The 22,042-nt window shown below is 30.2% G+C and overlaps 1 protein-coding gene across 1 annotated transcript in view; it reads left to right on the forward strand.

Moving 5' to 3' along the window:
- Positions 1-22,042, forward strand: part of LOC145252689 (flap endonuclease 1-like) — a 53,912-nt gene that overhangs the window by 26,549 nt on the left and 5,321 nt on the right. The window contains exons 7-11 of the mRNA XM_080112510.1: positions 3,619-3,685; positions 9,675-9,806; positions 14,593-14,625; positions 18,139-18,192; positions 19,898-19,962. Coding sequence (XP_079968636.1) covers positions 3,619-3,685; positions 9,675-9,806; positions 14,593-14,625; positions 18,139-18,192; positions 19,898-19,962 — 351 coding nt within the window. The remainder of the gene's footprint in view (positions 1-3,618; positions 3,686-9,674; positions 9,807-14,592; positions 14,626-18,138; positions 18,193-19,897; positions 19,963-22,042) is intronic.

The raw sequence follows: 22,042 nt of genomic DNA on the forward strand, positions 1-22,042 counted from the left end.
AAAACTAATAAAATTTAATGGATAAATATTTATTTACTTACTGGACAAAATCCTTTGAATGCCCTCTTCTCTCATATCCAATTCATCTGAGTTTATCATCGATATTATATTTTCCGGAAGTAGTGCAAAAAAGTTAACTGTTTTGTTCTCTGAATTATATTAAAATATACTGTTGTTGTTAAAAAAAAATATTGTTGGTTTTGATCTCAAACCAACTAACTGTATACACTTGGATGATAAATTTGACAAATGTTTAATTTATCATAGTGTTTGAGGATAGACAACTCTAGTCCATAAACACATTAATCATGTGGTTTATGTTAGCCATCTTCCTTGATTCAAGGGCCCAATTTTTTAAGTTAACTTCTCCACAAGAAATGCCAACAGCATACTCAAAAAGTAGTCTCTGGTCTTCACACTAAAATTATTTGTTTTTTCTGCTGTCAAATAATGATGATCGAGAGGGACACTCATTTTTTAGAATTCTACTTGAGGCAAATCTTGATAATTATTGATACAAAGTTTCCCCAAAGGACCAGTAAATGTTGGGCTTTTTGTTGTTCCATCAATTAATTTAAAAATTGCTGTAAATGGCAGTTCTTCTAGTGGAACCTGAAAATTGGAAAATTTGCATGTTTAATAATAGAGCCAGATTACATAATAAATACCAATATATTATTTTATTTTGCACAAAAAAAGGAACATAATTGCAGGTAAATCTATAGAATTAATTTTACCTCCTTGTTAAGAGGTCAAGTGCAGATTATGTGCCTTGTTTGACAATTGTCTGTCTTGCACTTTACTGCAAAGTCATCACATCTCAAGACAGAAAGTTTGCAGCTACAAGAAGATATATCAAACAGTCTGTCTAGCTGTTCCTTCATTCTTTTCACTTTGATTGCTGCAAGGGATTTTCTGTCAATCTGTTTGGCCCTCTTATAGCAAAATATATTGACCTTCTGTCCTATATAATGTTACCTTAACAAGGGCAATTGTGGATTGACTGCTTGCCAAATACTAATTATTTCCTTGGTAATTAACTTAGAAATCTCACTATTTTTTAAGTGTGGATAACTGTTTTCGAGAAAATAACTAAACTGGATGACTTGTCGTGAATTTGGGGGTGCTGTTTCATCCAAATGACAAGGTGGGCCAGTAAATTTTGTGAACCACGGGTTAAAACTGAACGTTGTGCTTTACTGACATTTTAATCTGAAAAGTAAAATAAATAAATGGATTATAACTGAAGGAAATTGTACTAGGCTATCTTCCAGTTTTATACGTAAAAAAATAAGTGCTAGTTATGAGAAATAATGAAAAACTTAGTAGAGTTGAATTAGATGTATTGAAGATAAAGGACCAAACCAAATCAGAGGCATAGTAGTGTTTAGTTTAGACATTTTTAGCAGATTTCAGCTCCTCCTTTGATAACATGAATTTACCAATAATGAGATTCATTCTTGCTGTAGCTGTGCCATTTTAAACGAGTGTTTAGAGTTTGAAAAACCAGTGCTTGTGCATGTTACTATGCTATTTTTAATATTATTTTCAAGTTAAATTTAATTTTTATGAAATTTTTGTTTATTACATCTTTAGGTGAAAGTACAGAATAGTTAGAATACAACCTCCTTCCCATATTAAGAATGGCTTTCTAAATAGCAAAGTTATTTTAGCACAATAACATAGATGCACAAATAACAAAAAACCTTTAAAGGAGTTTCCTTATTTATTCGTATTAATCTTTGTGGGTTATCTGATTTTAAAACTATAATTTTAGAAGAAAAACACTGCTTAAAAACAATTACTCTCTAAAAATAAAAGAAATTAAAATTTGACACAAATTTTCTGCAAAGTATTTTTTTGATAAGTAGAAAACTTGAAAATTTATGTGGTTATGTTTCGTAAAGAATGTGTAGAATAAAATTGTATGGACTATTTTTTTGTTGTTTTAATATAAAACTGGAGTATTACCATATTTTAATAAAAATTTCAAATAGAATTTGATGGTTGGTGCAATAATAATGTTTTTGCCGTTCAAATGAACGTAAAAAAATGCCATTATTTTTTAACCAACCTAATAGGAACACAAATTAAAAAAGATAAAATGAATATGTTTAAATTCACTGCAGAAACTTGAAATATAATAATATATATTCTAAACAAGTCTTTTTTGTTTTTCCTTTTGAAATAATTAAGCATAAATCGTAATGTTTTCAAATTAAATAATAAACAAACGTTAATTTTCAATATCAATAACAAGCGTGTTTTGCGACGGTGAAATCTAAAATGTTTCCACCCCAAAAAAGTTCCTGAAATGAAAAAGCGAACTTTGGTCGTTATTATTTAAAAAACATAATTTTGCCTTTACAGTTAATATTTATTTTATTAACTCATTATCTTCACTCATTTTATTTAAAAATGTAGTTTAAAAATTATTCTAAATAATGATTCTATTTTCTTGACAGTACGGATTATTTTGATGACGGGACGTTCTTAAAAATTCACTGAAAAACTTTTAATCGCTTCAATTTTTCAACTTTTAAAGTCATTTCCTCAAGCAAAGATAACGATTTTGAGAAAAATATTTTGTGTAGGTCTTTTCTATGTCAAACCCCAACTATCATCACCATTGCCTCACCGGGTTTCCAAAATCGACCTGCCCTACTGCCATGGGTATTATAATAATGCATTTTATGATGTATTGTCATAGTTGTCCTGCTATATAACATCATTATAATATTGCCATATAAACATTCCTCAGAAGGAAAAAAAAATTGACTTCACACAGTTGCAATAATCGGTGGCATTTACCATTTTCACTAACGTGCATTCTATGGCATGATGTGCTGTATTCTTCACATTCCTACCTATCAAATTTTGCAAATGGTGCAAACTTCCTGTTTCTTTCTTACAGGAACTTTCAGATTCTGAAGGATGATTTTTGTGTTTTCTCATACCAGATGCAAATAGATGTGAATCTGCAAGATCATGTGATGAAACAGCTGTTCCTGGGGTTATCTTTGGTCTGTGATTTTGTGATGGCAAAAGCATATTAGCAACTTCATATCCAAGACTTTTTCACTGGCTTAACATTGGCAAGAAACATAAAATGTGCTATAGTTGTACCATAAATATATTACAACTCCTTTTATGGGATCAAACAGATCAAGATTGATTAGTTAAAATTGAAAAATACAGATTGACTATTATGGTCGCCCTAAATTTCATTTCTGCTAAGGAAAATCCATAGATATGAACTTATTTTGTTTCTCCTTGCTTAAACAGATATTTAAAAATTTGGAATTACGTTTTCATTGTTTTAGAATTTTTGTAATGAGGATGTTTATTTTTCCAACTACTTTTCTCATGGTATCATTAACAAGGTGCACCTGAAAAAAGTAAGGTTACATTGACTGAAATATTGGCTGACTAACATCTAAGAGTAGTTTGAATAATCCAAATTTGTTTTTCATTGTATTTAATGTTTTTTCATTAGCCCCCCCTTTTTTTTTTTTTTTTTTTTAAGTAACACAAAGCCGATTTGATTGTAGGATTTTTTTTCCCCCATATATGTTAGATATAAAAATAAAATGTTTTTTACATTTTTCATCTTCACAGGAAAATGCCTATCAAAGAAATTAATTTAAATAAAGCATTAAGTGAATTAAACTTATCTCAAGATGAAGTGAGTATGCTTTTCAAATTTTCTTTGGTTTCCTTTTTTAAAAATATATTTATTCAAAACATGACGGTTAAAAGATCAAACAAGTGCATTTTTTTTTTTTTTTGTATTTTTATTAGTTGAAAATTCAAATTTTTAAATAAATAAATGTATTGTTTTTTTTTAAATTCTGCACTTGTTTGGTCTTTTAAAACCGTCATGTGCTTCATAAACAGTAGCTTCTCTATTTTATTTACTTGTATATTTTTTTTTTGTCTTCATCAAGCCATTTGCAAAATCTTCTGATTCAAAATCAAATATGAATATTCAAAATCTTTTATTTTAACAAGAAAAAACTCTTAATGGATTTCAAAATTGTTCAGTACAATTATTTATTCTTTTAGTTGCGGAAATTTTAACAAAATATTTTTAGAGGAAAGTAATGATCTTTATTTTAAAAATCAAAACATTATCTAGATTATGTAAATCTATAGAATTGTAATTTGTTAAAAAATTTCATTCTACAAATCTGTAGTTAAAACCACTACATGGAAATTATAAAATTCCTCTTCAAGATCTAAATTCTCTTTCTCTCTCTCTCTGTACCTGAAGAAGAAAAAAAAAGTGAGAAAAAAATGCAGTGTATTTGACATCCAATTCCTTTATTCTGCAAATAGTAATGGTGCTGTGTGAGAGAGGGGTGGGTTATTGATTTAATTTTAAAAAAATTATATTTGAGTATCAATTCTGATAAAGAAAAGATAAGAAAAGAATTTATGTTGAACTTGTCTAATTTGGGGTGGGATGTAAATAATGTTTCCCCACTTTCTTACCAGCATGATTATAAAATAGTTTCAAGTATTTATTTATATTAAGTAAAAATAATTTGATTAGATTACCAAAGTTTATTGACAGTAACAAGATGGGTAACTATTTGGCAATGCTGGATGTCATATCCTTTAACCGGATATACATGAAGGATCACATGTGAATTTGTATTTCTCATAAACTGACCTTTAATTGAATTTAGAAAAGTTAGGTAATTTTAGCAAGCTAGGAAAATTACGCAACTATGAGATAAGTATCGATTGAAAAACTATTTTAGAACCATTTTTGAGGAGGGGTAATAGTTTTAAACCGGAGATATGCCCCCCCCCCCAATTACATATTTAAAACTATTTAGTTATTTTAAAGCAAATAAAATTAATTTTTCTAAGTGTTCGTTCTAAGAACACAGTTGTATCATCTTTTCAGATGATTTTATTCAGAAAAAAAACTTAGTAAATTAAACCGTATTATGAGATTAAATTGATTATAATGTATTTTATTTTTTTTTTTATATAAACTCGGCCATTTTAATATCTTGTTCATAGTTGAAAAAAGATCAATTACTTTGTGACTGCTTAAAATTTGAAAGGATTCAAACTATCAAATAGAAAATTATTTAAATGCGGGGGGGGGGGGGTAACCCTTTTTAAAACTATTCCTCCATCCCCCACTCAGAATGGTCCTAAAATCTATTTTCAATCAATATTTATTCCATAGTTGCCTAATTTTTATACCTTGTTGAAATTACTTCATTTTTCAGGCACCACTTAATTATCAATAATGCTTGACAACATTTTTCTTGGCAAAAATGTTTTATTTCTAATTTTTTTTTTTTTAATTTGGAACTTTGTAAATTAATTTCATTCTTTAAAAGCTTACCTAGTGAAGTTTTATAGTCCTCCCGACAAAAAGAGGGTGAACCTGTCTGTTCATCTATCCACACTTTTCTCAATAACTACTCTTTGGAATTTTTTGACATTTTGCACAAACATTAAACATGATAGGAGTAAAAATGTTACAGAACAGATTTTCCAGGAAAACTCCGGCTGCCCCCCTAGGGGTGCCTTTCGGATTAAAATGGCTAAAATTTACACTTTTGTGCTTATTAAAAAAAATTGATATGTTGGATTTTTATAAAACTTTCTGAAAAGTTGTAACTAACTGATTTCTATATAATTTTGTTTTATACTTTGCGATAACTCTTGGGTGTGCCCAGGGGCTCTTTATGGGCTAATAAAAACACTTCATTTTTGGGACTATTTTACCATATTTGTCCAAAATTTTCTGTGTATGTCTATTTAGCAGTTTTGCATGGCGCTGGACTCAAATTTAAATATGTTAGGCTTTGGGGACTTTGGGGGTTAAATTAGGGTGGGGGGCTTAGTCATTCCTTTTTTTTTTTTTTGTATGGTTCAGAACTTAAATTTACATATGTTAAGACCTAAAATTGCACCGTTTGTTCATTTTGACCAGGATTTGATGTCCCCTGGGGACTTTTGGGGCTAACTAGCGGGGGGGGGGACAATGCTGAACTTAATCATGTTTTTTTTATGCCTCGTTCACTGCAATCTCGGGATCATGTATGCTTCATTGTAGCTTGATTTTATTATGATTTTAGTTTTACTGATAAATTTTAAAAAAGCAAGAAATATTCATCATTTGTATCAACAATGGAAAATTAAGTTTAAAAAAAAAAATTAAATCGTTTTTGAAATCAGAAATTAGACTAACATTTTTTTTTGATAGTATGAGAATTTTCTTTAATATTTCTGTTTATATATAGTTCAGCCTTTTTTCTTTTTCTTTTTTTTTTTTTTAAATAAGTCTGAAAAAAAAATTAACAAAGTCGATCTATTATTTGATTTTTGAGAGAATTTTTTAAATTGCATTTTCATTGCTTGCATCAAAATATGTAGAAATAACATGCGGTTCCAATTTTCCCTGTTTTTAGCTTTTGGGGGAATTTTGAGAAAATTCATCGGTTTTATGGAATAAAAAAAAAATAACTTGAGAAAAAATTACAAAATTTACAATGAATCAATTTTATTTTACAAGTTTTTACTATTATTTGTTATGGAGATCGAAAATTTCGCCTTTATTATGGTCATATCTTGATTTTCAAAATGCAAATTAAAAAAAAAACAAACGATATAGTTACAAAAGAAACGTGAAAGTTAAAACACTCTCAGGCAACGTTGTATGCGTATATCTAGTTTTAAAAAAAATAATAAAGCGGGGGGGGGGGACTTCCTTTCAAACAAGCCTGGATGGACTATTTTCAGGTTATCCTTAACACTGCGAATATTATTCAAAGAAAAGAAGAGAAAGAAGATAAAATCAAACAGAAACCTGTTTATATTTGTCTGAACGTGTTTTTTCGAATGGGGAAGGGCATGTTAAGACATGTCAAGCTTGTCGATTCTCCGGCAAACAAGTTGAGACAAGTCTGAACTTGTAATAAAAGGGGAGGTAACTTATAAATACTTAAAAGAATAGTAGAAATATTTCTGTTAAGAATTAGTGTTTTTTTTTTTTTCGTTTCGTTTTTTTTTGTTTTTGTTTTTTTCGTTTCGTTTTTTATTTTCTTTTGTTTAATAAAAATATATACCTTGTTTCTATTTAAATATAATATTTAAAATACTACTCTTAATTATAGAACATTAGAAACCTTGGAATAAAGTTACAAAGTGAATTAACAATATTTATCAATTATATATATTTTTTATTTCTACAAATGATTGCATATATAAGATAATCATCAATTTAATGGGTTATCTGCATTTTTCACAAATGTCAGCACAATTAGTGCAGTGGTTTCAGAGTTTACTTAAAATATAAACACAAGTTATCTTTTATTTTATACAGAAAAAAGATAATACTGATCAGCTAAATTAATATATATATATTGATTAATATTCCTCTATTTACAGTTGAGATTTATGCCATGGGAGACAAGTGACTCCTGTTTAAAAAACATTATTTTTAATACTAGCCAGACCACCTGTGACCTGTTGGGCCAATATTCGTTGTATACATTTTATATTTCTTTAAAAAAATCTTGGAATTTCTAACTATTTATGAAATGTAATGTCATAATTCTTCTCCTTTCCCCCTCTCTTTTTCTCTTCTTCATTGTTCCAGAATACAATTTTAATTTTCTTATTTTTAATACAAACATTTTTTTCTCTAGTTGATTATATTTATACTTATTTACTAAATGAGTTATACGGATATTATTTTCGAATTCTATGCATAGGAATGAAAGATAAAAACTTAAATGCGCTCAAACTTGTTTCAGTAAGACTTTTGATAGAAGTTGGCAAGTCGTGACATGTTTTAACCATTCAAATTTAAACTTGTCTTAACTTGCAAGTAGAAAGGACAAGTAACCAGTGCACACTCAACATCTTCAGTTAAAAAAAATTAAAAACTAAAATAGAGTAAATGGGGGCAGGGAGAGCCATAAAAAGACTACCCACCTCTTCCTATATTCAATTTGCAATTTGGACAATTTATTAAACAAATTAAAAAGATTTTTAAACTGTCTTTTTTTTTTTTTTTTTTTTTTTGTCTCCCCCTCAAAGAATTCTAAGAGATTAGGATGCGGAGCACAAAATTTAAACCTTTGCATAAACTTACAAACTAAAAATGCTTGGTGTTGTAACATTTTGTTTTAATTAAATATTTTAGATAAGTAAAAAAAAACATTTAGTGTAGTAACAACTTTTAATTGAATATTTTATGAGTAATTCTATTTTTCTTTATTTCTATGATATTAAAGCCTAGCAAGTGTTGAGAAAACGATAGAAAAAATATTTTCCGTGTTTACTTGCATACGATCAGTTTTTAAACGGGGCGCGTCCAGCTCTCCAAAACTCAAAGATATTTGTATAATCCTGTCAGCAATCCCTCCAAAATGAGGGAGCATGAGACAACAGATAATAAATTCATCCCATTCAGATTTATTTTATGGAAAGCAAAAAAATCAAGACTGTCTACATTCACCTCTACCATGTTGAAGATTTGTTCTCAACAATAGTTTGACAGCTGTGGACCATTGTGAATGATGGAGGCCTTTCTTCTGTCTTATGGTTCTGGGTAGTTTTAGGAGGTTCATCCTCCCAGGCTTTGCCTCCACTCTAGAGTTGCTTGCTGATGAGGCTGACCAAACAATTTTTTATAGGGGATGCTGGTTTGATTCTGCCTACCTTCCGACCTTATCTCATCTTTTTCTGTGTAAATAATTAATCTATTATATAATTGAGCATTTTACATATTGTGCTAAGATTGAACCTTAAACCTATGAATTTGAAACTAAACTCCTGACTGGCTACACCACAAAAATAAATAAAACAGCCTATATATATACTCCCTATAAATACTCCCTATAAGATCTACATTTTTAAATAGTCATTTTTAAAGTGCATAAATGAATCTCGTATGTTATGTTTCATATAAAAATGAATAGCTTGTTGAAGTACTTTTTTTTATTCTTTTCAGTTCGCATATTTGATGTAATTTTTGACAGAAACAATTAAACAAATATTTTTAAGACAAATTCAAAGGAATCTGAAATAGCAGAAATATAAACGATTTACAATTGAGATTTCTTTTCTATTTTTCCTGTCTTTTTATAGCCTTTTTAAAAGTTTAGTATTACTAATGTTTTTTTGTTTAAAAAAAACTATTATTACTAAGAATGCTGAGATTTTAATCGGTGTATATTTTTTTATACCTATAGTTTAATAAGATTAAATCAGTATATTGGAAAAAAATAAATCGACTACAAATCTTTCCTCTCTGTGGGCATAATTTTCCCTTGCATCAATAATTCTCAACTATCTATATCTATGTCTGTCCATCTAAAACTGCAACACTATAATACCTAAATTACCAAAAACCATATCTATTCTAATTATGTTCTCTGTAGTTTTGTCCCCCAAATATGGATCTACATACAATATATGCAATGGTATTTTATGATAAAGAGACATTAGCTAAAATAATACTTTTAAAATTGGATGTTCCTCAATATTTTAAAGATACAATATTTTACTGGTTTTATTTTCATTTGATATGTGGAAAATACATTTCACCTAATAGCGATAACAAACTATAATTTTGAATTTGTATATTTTGTTATGATATACCATTTAAAATTATTTCTTGAAAATTATGCTTCAAGTTTATCGACTTGTGTATCCTGCTTGGCTGTGATTATTGTGATTCAATCAGAGGAATTGGCCCCAAACGAGCAATTGAACTCATCAAACAGCATAAATCAATCGAAAAGATCCTGGAAAATATTGATACCAAGGTCAGTTCTGCCTTTATTTTTTCTCTTAGTTTTTTGTCTTTGCTTGATGTCAGACATTTGTTCGCTATTTCAGAGACTCCAATTGGGAAATCTATTTAGGATTCTATTTTTAATGCAATTGTTTGTATCTCTTTGGCACATTGTTCACTAGATATATTTGATGCGTTTTTTCATATCTTAATATGTTTTTCATATCTTGATATGTTTCTCATATCTTGATACGTTTTTCATATCTTGATACGTTTCTCATATCTTGATATGTTTCTCATATCTTGATACGTTTTTCATATCTTGATATGTTTTTCATATCTTGATATGTTTTTCATATCTTGATATGTTTTTCATATCTTGATATGTTTTTCATATCTTGATATGTTTTTCATATCTTGATACGTTTTTCATATCTTCATACGTTTTTCATATCTTGATATGTTTTTCATATCTTGATACGTTTTTCATATCTTGATACGTTTCTCATATCTTGATACGTTTTTCATATCTTGATATGTTTTTCATATCTTGATATGTTTTTCATATCTTGATACGTTTTTCATATCTTGATACGTTTTTCATATCTTGATATGTTTTTCATATCTTGATATGTTTTTCATATCTTGATATGTTTTTCATATCTTGATATGTTTTTCATATCTTGATACGTTTCTCATATCTTGATACGTTTTTCATATCTTGATATGTTTTTCATATCTTGATATGTTTTTCATATCTTGATACGTTTTTCATATCTTGATACGTTTTTCATATCTTGATATGTTTTTCATATCTTGATATGTTTTTCATATCTTGATATGTTTCTCATATCTTGATACGTTTTTCATATCTTGATATGTTTCTCATATCTTGATACGTTTTTCATATCTTGATATGTTTTTCATATCTTGATATGTTTTTCATATCTTGATATGTTTTTCATATCTTGATACGTTTCTCATATCTTGATACGTTTTTCATATCTTGATACGTTTTTCATATCTTGATATGTTTTTCATATCTTGATACGTTTTTCATATCTTGATACGTTTTTCATATCTTGATACGTTTTTCATATCTTGATACGTTTTTCATATCTTGATACGTTTCTCATATCTTGAGACTTTTTTTTTACGTTTTTTTATCTTATTACGTTTTTGCATAATTTATTGTTATATATTCTGACCCTATGTTACACAAAATCTTTAAAACCACCAATAAGTCTTGTTCCTACGCATGACTTTTATATGTGTTGAGCTAAATAGCTGACCTCGGTCATTAAATGATGCAGGAAGCAGCCATATGATAAAAGTGACAATCAAGAATGAAGACTAACTACACTCGTATGTAAAACAAAGATACTTTTATTGTTTCTTGATTGCTCATCAGCAATAACTCCTAAGTGCACATATGCATGTGTGTTCCTATGTGTAACCTTTCTTACTGTTGTTTTGATCATTGTAATGAAAATGTTACATTGTAAACCAGTGTGTGATTGGTCTAATGGATGCCGTTATGCAGATTTCAAATCTAATCAATTGTATTATATTCAATTATGCGCTAACAGTTGGGAAAGGTACAAATCTGTAATTTCCTTCAAATTAAAGATAAAATAACCTCTGTTCTATTATCAGCAGTAAGAAAAAAATGGTTGATTTCCTATAAAGCAAGTTATATCTAAGTTGGTTCAAAGGTTAGCAATTTCATCACATATTCCATATTGAATCACATTTCCATATCAGTAGGCCCACAAATTGTCCAACTGCAATAATGATATACAAATGCATAATTTGGCACATTATATTTTAATGTAATTCTGAATGTTTATACAATAACTTTTATTGAAATTTTACTATTATAAAATTGTTTATGTTCTCTGCACAAGTCATGATCATTCACTTGTCTTTGTCCAAATTTGATTTTTTACACAGGCTATGTCAATCATGTGGTCTTGGTCACCGTTTCAACAAGATAATTTTCACTATAACTATCACAACTTAAGTTTAAAACAAATAATCTATTTTAAGAGATGTAAAATCATCTGACGGTTTTCCTACAAATGAGACACAACCATCTCTTCTAACTGAATACAAACAGTTCATCAACTTTAGGCCAATAGAGACCAACCAAGTTCCTTTACCTGTTTTGCTGGAATATATATATATATATATATATATATATATACTAGCATTTCAGCCGGGTGTTGCTCGGGTGGTTGGAGGTGTATGTTGAGCAAAAAAAAAAAAAAAAGCGGTCAATTTTTTTAACTTTGAGCCATATTATGACCCCTTAACTTTCATTGTTTTGGGCTTAAATTAAGTTATTAAGTTAGATCCATGTCCAATGAACCTATATCTAAAATTCCAAGTGTTTAGACCCCAAATTGTCAGAGGAGTTTGGTAGAGTTCTCAAATGTCAAATCATTGAACTTTGACCCCTTAACAGCCAAATTTCTGGCCGAAAACCGATTACATTGATTTTCCCAAATCTCAGTACCCTGTATATCAAATTTTGAGTCTGTAGACTAAACATTTAGAGAGTTATTGCATAGGGAATGTACACAGACAGACACGTTCACTTTTATATATATATACTAGCATGGGTGCCCGTGTATTTGGAGGTGCATGTTCAGCAAAATAAAAAAAATATAAAAAAGCTGTTAACTTTGACCCCAATTATGACCCCTTAACATTTATTGTTTTGGCTCAAATGAAGTTATTAAGTTAGATCCATGTCCAAGGAACCTATATCTAAAATTTCAAGTGTTTAGACCCCAAATTGTCGGAGGAGTTTGGTAGAGTTCTCAATGGTCAAATCATTGAACTTTGACCACTTAACAGCCAAATTTCTGGCCCAAATCTCAGTATCCTGTATATCAAATTTAGCGTCTGTAGACTAAAAATTGACAGTTATTGCATTGGAAAATGTACGTACACAGATACGTTCACTTTTATAGATAGATAGATTGGATACAATATTTAGTAATGATTTAAAAAGTATTAAAAAAAAAAAAAAAAAGACTCATGCACCACCACCGAGAATCGAAACCAAACGTTCAGCTCACGATTTATTTTGCATCTGCCGTCAATGACTGGGCTATGAAAACATATTTACTGCAAGGCTAAAAATGAAAACATGAACCAATAGCTAACTACGTTATGCATTCGTAATACCGGCGTTCGACCTTCACCTGGCAAATTTCTTTTTTTTTTTTTTTTTTTTTTTTTTTTTTTTTTTTTAATTTACACACTTTTATATGAAGTTTCATGTCTGTAGACCAAAAACTCTAGGAGGAGTTTGGTAAGCAAAATTTATTAAACAAAAATATATATGTATACATAAACATATATGGAAACAGTTTTGTGTTTACTGTAAAATGTTTACATAAATATTATGCAAGTATAAATCATGTAGATTATCTGCATGAATATCATTACACGTAATAGTTAACTAAAGATGATCATCCCATAAGAAAACCGAAAAAACTAACAGGGAATTAATTAAAATGAATGTTAAAAAGAATATGCAAATTAGCTAGACCTTTTGCTAGTGAATGCAATTCCGCAATCCATATATAAGAAAATTGTATTTTCTTTTTAAATAAATAGGAAAGAGGGTTTTTAATATGAATATCAATACACACAAAAGAAAAACGAATCTATAGGCGTATATATATATATATATATATATATATATATATATAATTTCAACTCACCCCATTTCTCTCGCTTGTTTTACTGTATTAAAAATTTCAAGTTTCAAAAATATATTTAATTTATTCCCGAGCAATGCTAAGTTATTTTGTCTTCCTCTTCCCCAAGCATGCCACATTTTTTTGCACATGTCTACTCTATCTAGAACATCGAGCACTGACTCCCAAGCAATGTAGAGTACTTTTATGGTATGCAGTAGTATAACAAAGTACATCAATAGTCCTTCTTCAAATGTAATGATGTGATCTTACATTTAGAGCATTACTAAAATCTGCCTTTCTTCTTCTTGGTTCAATGAAAAGCTTAGTCATTTGCAGAAAATTAAATTTATAGTATTTTCTTCCAAAATTTGTACTACAAATCTCAAAATGATTTCTCTTTCCGTCCTCATTTCTGTCCATTTTTAGCACTTTAAGGCAGTTAACACATTATTTCTGTGCATTTGGGGTATACTTATGTTTTTGATTTAATTTATTGTTAGTAAATAAATGTGCATATTTTTCATTTCTTTTTTATTTATTTATTTATTTAGGCATGAATTAATCGGAGATATTACAAACTAAGGTGCTTGTCCAGAAGACCCCCCCCTATGAAAACCCAAAATAAAGAAAATTCCATATGATATATGTATCTATGACAGAAAATATTGTACATCAAAGATCAAGTAAATTACTCAAGTAATTTTATTTTTATAAATAAAGCAAATTTGAGTTTTTCCGCTGCCCCTCCTTGCCATGTTAAGAATGGCTTTTTAAAATTTTGTAAGTTTAAATTATTTGGAGTTATCTCTTGTTCCTTCAAACTGTTTTCAAAATATTGTAGCAAGATCATTGTTTGTAATTAAGCCAAAAAATTTAATTTTCTTATTTAAAAACAAAACTATTTGACCAATTTACATAATTTTGGGTACACAATATTTTCCTTACATCACTGATACACACATCATACAGACTTTTTTTTATTTTTGTTTATTTTCAAAGCAGGGAATTTTGGCCAAACTAATATTTAGTTTTAGTTACCAGTGATTAAACTTGTAATATTTATCTGTTTCTTTTTTTTTTTTTTTTTTTTTTTTTCATCAGAAATATGAGATTCCTGACAAGTGGATGTACCAAGTAAGATTTGTATCTTTTTCTTGTCTTTTATTTTAATGTTTAAAAAAAAAAAGTGCTTTATCATCTTAAACTATCCAAAATATCTCATATGTGTAACTAGCATTACAAGTTGATTTTTTTTTTTTTTTTTTTTTCTTATTAGATAGTTGTCATTTTATCAACTTGCATGAAAAAAAGCTATGTAAAAAATACTTAAAACCGTTTTAATTATGCAAATACCATCAGTAGCTCAAAAGTTGTGAATTTTAAGTGCCAAAATTTATGCTTTTCTGTGGACATAAGTGGACTAAATTACAGACCTCAACATTTCAAGAAATTCGGTAATTTTGCCACCATTTATTTATTTTTCAAGCTATTCTCATGAAACTTGGCACTCTTATGTAAAATTGTGTGCTTTTTCTGATTATGCAGTCAAATCTGATGTATCTCTTTACCAGAAGCCATGAATTATAAATTAAGATGTACAAATTTCAATTTTTTTAAAACTGTCGTATGGTATCATACAATGGGTGTCTATTCATGGACAAAACTAAGTATTATAGTTGTATTTAAATATAGCTTTATTGAGAGCAGGAATTTCTCTGCCTCCTCACCAAAGGAGAGCTTAATCTGGGGTGTAGCCATTGAATGCCTACAGAGAATTCATGACCGGTATTTACTACTCTCCTCAAAGAAAAAAAAAATTGAGTAGATATGAATTAATCTCAAAAATAAATCGAAGAAAATTTTTCATATAGATTTTGTATTTCTGTAAAAGATGGAAATTCCCATAGTCAACCAGAACTTATGCATTTTGGGACCAGTCCAATTTTCAATTTTGTAAATCCTCTCTAGCTGGCCCAAAATATACCCCTATTTTCTGAGATGCAACCATAAATCAACTCTACATGAATCCTTGATGTAGCTTTCATGATACCAGGATGCCAGAAATCCTTATGAGCAACAACTATATATTCACCAGTTGATGGTAATTTTTGTCATTTCTATTCTGTTGTTTTACTGAAAATTCAACTATGTAAACAAAGAAATGAAACGGTAATTTATTTACCTTGTTTCCATTTTAAATTATTTATATATTATATTAAGCAATATCATTTCTTATGTTATCACTGGTGGCCATCTTGGTACACGCGAGCACGCAAACGTAACCCCGAGAAACTATGCGCAAACACACATACCAAAATGGCCACCAGCAATAACATAAGAAATGACATTGCTTAATACGTGGAAAGCTACTTATTTGCAGAAAATTTAAATGTGATATTCGTTTTCAGCATACCCCAAAACCTTAAAAGGTAGTCATTTTAAAGAAAAATGTTAAGGGGGAAATAAAATGCATCACAATGAAATTCTTTATCGAATCGCCTAATTATTATTATTATTATTATTATTATTATTATTATTATTATTTAGATATCCTCAGTTTAAAAAGAAACAGGTTTGTTTTACAGATTCGAAAAAATGGTCTTGACCAATGAGTTAAAAATAAATTCAAGTTTCACATTATTTGTTAGGTGACACAGTACAGAATAGTTAACAAAACACCCTTCCTTCCCTATGTTAAGAATGGGTTTCTAAATGTTATTATTTCAGCATGGTAGCATAAGTGCACAAGTACCTTTTTATTTGTTATATATTTTTACCACTAAAAAACACAATTCTACCTTTAAGTACAAGTAAAAAGTAATGAATACAATGGTAAGAGAAATGCATGTACATTTTGTTGTTCTTTAACGCTTTTAGTGCATGTGTACTAAAAGCGTTAAAAACAAAATAGTTTTGGCTCTGTATTGTTTGGAAATCAAATTTGAATAACTTGAAAATATTTTTTTTTAAATTGACAAATTCAGAATAAAAGATGAAATTGATTTTTCTGCTTTCGTTTTGAAAGCAGAAAAAACAGTTTCTTATTTTTAAGAGAATACAAACAAAGTCGCCTCGATAACGATTCCTCGTTAAATGGATTTGAATTTCTATAAAAGATAACATTTTAAAGAAATTTCCGCACAATTAATAATTATCAAATATTTACATATTATACATGAAAATAATTCTGAAACTATTATCTATATGAAAATGGATGATATATACCGATTTATCTCATCAATTTTGAAATATTCTTCGTCAACTTTGCTCGGTCGTAACTTTGCTTCCTGTGGTCGTAAAAATATAAATCAAAGTCCAGTAGAGATGGACTTTTATGCTTATATAGCCTGTAAAATTTCAGCCATATCCAATCAAATTTGACCCGCGCATATGTATCCAAACATAACGTATAAAATGTAAACATTGAAAACAGTTTCCCTTTTGACTGTCGTCATTTTTTACCATTTTTTTTTTTTCATTTTTAACTTGGAGCATAAAAACATTGAACGCATAAAAGAAAAATAAATTAACATCATTGGAATGCTTATTCTATTCTCTTTTCATCAATGTAATTCTTTTAAAAATTGACTCATAAATAAAAAAGATATGACTTGTTGAAGCACATTAGGTATGTAATGTTGCCGATGTCCACGAAAATACAGCATACACTTGTAATGCTAGTGTAACCCTACAGCACTACAGTGCATGCATCATCCAACCTGTTCATGTGGATGAATAGATTTGGCCGACCCCAACAGTTGATGTGTGTAGCACCAGATATTTAGTTGGTGATAGCAGCCTATACTTTGCAAATAGTCCATAGTGTTATTTCTACAATTTTTCAGTCAATATGACTTCTGATCTTTTTCAAGTGTATCTTGTCGAACTCTGGAATCTGCATAGTTTTGAATGGAATCTTTTATTTAAACCACTAAGGTAGTAGGCTCTTGTTTCATCAACCATGGCTGGATAGAAGTCTAAAGTAATTCACTATTGGCTTTTTAGTATCACCTGTACTGAGGATTGAACTTTCAACCTCCAGAAGAGTATAACTTTACAACTGAATTTACCAAGTACTTTATCTACTATGCCATGTAGTCTGAAGAATCCAAATTAATCATCATCTCAAAAATTCAGAAACGTAAAAAAAACAAAACAATATTATCGTAAAGTGCTCACAGAATTGTCTTATGATATTGTATGGTAAGTTGAGATAGCTTAGGGGGTGGGAGGGTTGTTAGAAAACATACATCCATCTCTATCTTATGGTAAGCTCTATGTTGGTGGTGAAATAAGTTAATATTTTCAGAACAAAAATAATTAGAACTTGCTAGATGGAAAATATCCATAATTTGTTTGGAGATAGTCCTTGAGTGAAAGAGATCCTATTATTGATTTACATACACACACAAACCTCTACCCTTCCCTCTATTACACTCTGTTGACTTATCTCTGCCCTTCATTTGCTTTCTCACACACCCCAGTGTACACTAAACATATTTGGATAAAGAGAAGAAAACAATTCTTACAAAATTATTTTATCAGTTGCCATTTTTTTTTTCACCAACATTTTTAATGCTTTCAATCTCTCTTTATTTAGAAAGAAAATGTAAAATTGTTTTTTTTTTTTTTTTTTTTTTTTTTAAGGAAGCAAGAAAATTATTTCAGTCTCCTGAAGTTGGTAACCCTGATGAAATTAATGTAAGTATTATTTTGTTGTTGCTTATATTTATTTTATTTTTTATTTGTATATTCTGATGATATTTTGTTTGTTGTCATGCACACCTGTGTATGAATGTTTAAAGTGGTGAGAGGAAGAGCATATGAAGTAGTTAGAAAAAAGATGTAAATAAATGAAGGGAGAGAGGGGGGTATATTATGACACTAGTAGTGTCATAATATAAAGATAAGACATTATAAATCTTTGGAAATTCTAAAAAAAATTTCATACATACAGTGTCCCAATAAAATGTATACACTCTTTAAATTATCTCAACTTGCTACATGAATATGTCATCCAACGTTTCCAAGAGATGTTTAGGAATAAAGAATGTTACTTCCAGTAGAATGTACCACATCGCCACTATCATCATGACATAACAGCCTATCTTTATGGTCACCTGCCAAACAGATGAGTAGGATGAAAAGTAAGTAACAAGTGCCATCCACGATCAGCGGATTTAATCCTCATGGATTCTTTGAAGAAGTGAGGAGACATTTTAAACACAAGGTTCACCCCCAAAAAAAACAGCAACCATGACTGAGTTGAAAGCAGCCATTGAAGGAGGATGTGCCAGCATCTCAACTGAACTGATAAGGAATGTTTTGGATTTGATTAGTAAGTGTTGCCAGCTGTTCCTGGACCACAAATGCAAATGACTTGAACACCTTCAAGAGTTAGCTGGCTTCTACATTTGTTTACAGTATTTTGATGTATGAAACTTTTAGTGTATACATTTTATTGGGACACCCTGTATTTAATCCAATAACAGATGCTGATCAAGTTCAATGAATCAACGTTTCCTGAAGAGTTTTCCTATATTCACAAAGTACATGTTAAAATATTCTTTAATTCTAGGATCAAGTTTTTTTCAAATGTTGGGGGATATTATAATTCTTCAAAGTTAATGTTATTCGTTCTGATAATATTCCAGATTAGTTTGTTAGCATGAAATTTTCATTTAATGCAAAAGATAATAAGCATGTTTTTCTAATTTAGAAGTAGGATCACTCAATTAAGAAACCTTGACAAAAATATTTCCCAATAAAGCTTACAAACTGATGTATTTTCGTGTTGTCTTATTCAGCTAAAACTCAAAAACTATTAAAAAATCTACTTGCACATCTTACACATGATTCAGTATGACCTTGGTCAAGTTTTAGCAAACAATTCATTGCAAAATTTACATCACCATTCAACTATACTCTGACTTTTTCTAAGGATTCAGTCTTGGATATGTTGTTTTCGTTTTACCCATATCTCAATAAGTGGTGTCATCAGCAAATATTCACATCTTGGACACAATTTTAACAGGGAGGTTGTTTATGAAGATTAGGAATAAGTGTTGACTGCTCAAATACACCTGCATTACTGGATCCTTCTTGGGGGCTTGGAAGAATCTGATTATATTAAATATTCTTCAAGTAATAGCAAAATACAAATTAATTTTCATGAAAAGACCTTCATGTGAGATCTTATCAAAGGCTTTAGATATATCAAGCTCTATTACTCTAGCTTCCCCTACCTTGTTTGGTGTATGGCATATGCATTTAGGGATGATCAGAAAAAAGCTTAATGTTAACAAAATGATGAAATGACACTAGATTGATTAATAATTCAAGGATTTTAATGAAGAGCAAGATGTTATTATTTATTAAATTCTTGTATTTTATTTATTTTTTTCAGTTGAAATGGTCTGAACCTGATGAAGAAGGCTTAATAAAATTCATGGTTGAAGAAAAACAGTTTAAGTACGTTACTTTCAGGCATTAATGCATATTTTCATGTTATTTTTAAGCAAACGGCTTAAAGCATTGTTAATAAAATATTTTAAAAATGTTATAGTTGCTCAACAAATTTTTAAAAAAGTAACACTTATTTCTATGAAGATCAGTTTTTGGTATGTTTTTTGTTTCTTCAACAAATTGACTTGTCATTTAATGCACTAATGTACAGCCTCCATCAAAAATGCTTCTCCATTGTTCGCACTCACAAGTTATCTAAATATGTTACTAAAATAAAATTTTTAATAAAGTTGAGGATTTCATTCCGAATCCTTTTCAGGAGGCGGGGTCAGTTCCGAATTAGTTGTCTGTTTTCTGGTTTTTCTTCACCACTTAAAAGTGATTTAATCCGAGAACCAGAAAAGGGTACATAACTTTTGTGGGACAGGGTGGAAGTGCGTATATTTATAAATCCCAATTGGTCTTTATAGAGTAGAGGATAATTCAAATGTGTAATCTGCTTAGAATGCTAATTGTTTAAAGATTCTTATAAGTGTCCATTCTTCATTTCGTCTCGGAATTTCAAGATCTGTCTGTGCATCCTCGGCATTGCCCAGGATGCACTGGACTTATTTTAGCTTTTAATTGTTATTTTGTTTGCAAATTAAAAAAAAAAAAATTGCAGTTTATACAGAAAAATATTTTTATTTATAAAGTAAAAAAAAAAAAGATCTAATATTTAATTGAAAATATGATTTTTTTTTTTTTTTTTTTTTTTTTACACAGTGATCACCACTTATCAAGGCCTGGGAGCCACTCAGGGATAAGGGTTATTGCAAGTACATTACGTTAGTGTGGAGATTTGATGGAGTGTTTACTTAAGGGGGCGGTTCATTAGGAATTTGTTAACATTAGACTTGAAGACATCCAAGTTGTAGTCCGGAGGGAAGCAGGCAGACGGAACAGAGTTCCACAGGCGTGCAGTTCTAAGAAAGAAGCTTTGTTCATGGAATCCGCGTTTTGATTTAGGCACAGATATAGAGTGGGGGAAATTTTTCACAGTGGATTCAGCTAGACTGGTGTTTTTCGTGAAAGATTGGCGAGGGGGGACCAGGGATTGGAGTTCAGACGAGCACCTGCCATGAAAATAACGATAAAACAAGGATAGGCTCGCAACGTCTCTTCTGTGAGAGAGGGGTTACAGGGTAGAGAAAAGGGCATCCCCCACTAAGCCACAAAGTCTATTTTGTACTCTGTCAAGGCATGATAGGCTGTTTTTGGCAGCTCCTGCCCAGATATGGCAACAGTATTCCATCCTTGGACGTACTTGGCTTTTATATAGATAGAGAATTGCATCAGTAGTGAGATATCTTCTGGAGCGGTAGAAGGATCCCACCATCTTTCCAGCGACTTTGGCAACAGACTTGATGTACGTGTTCCATTTCAGATCAGGAGTAAAGGTCAAACCCAGAAGCTTGTCAAAACACGGGGCCTCACCCAGACGAGAGCCATCCATCACAATTGATGCCAGATGGGGATCAGAGCGTTTATGATGTAAGGATAGGAGTTTGGTTTTGGATGCATTAAAGGTAACTAGCCACATCTTCCCCCACTGAACCACGCGCTCGAGATCAGAGGAGAGAGAATCAGAGAGAACTTTGTCATTTACAGCCTTTGATGTGTTGCTGTAGATGGTCGTGTCATCAGCATAGATGTCAACGAATGATTTAAGTATGTGTTTAGGGAGGTCATTGATGTAGATCAGGAAGAGAGTTGGGCCCAGGATTGACCCCTGAGGGACCCTAGCATTTATATTGCAGGCCTCCGATTTTTGTCCATCTACCACTACTCTCTATCGGAGAGAAATGATTTAATGATTGAGAAAACATTTCCAGTTATACCGTAGCTGGAAATCTTGTGAAGTAGACCCTTATGCCATACCTTGTCGAAGGCCTTTGATATGTCAAGAGCAATTGCCCTAGAAAGGAAGCCTTTGTCAAGAGATTCACTAATCCTGTGGGATATAACCGTCAGCACATCTGCGGTAGATCTTGCAGAGCGGAAACCATATTGTGTGTCACTAAGAAGGTTATTCCTGCTGAGGTGG

This window comes from Euprymna scolopes, chromosome 29 (genome assembly GCF_053919585.1).
Source record: "Euprymna scolopes isolate OS-2025 chromosome 29, ASM5391958v1, whole genome shotgun sequence".
Taxonomy (NCBI): domain Eukaryota; kingdom Metazoa; phylum Mollusca; class Cephalopoda; order Sepiida; family Sepiolidae; genus Euprymna; species Euprymna scolopes.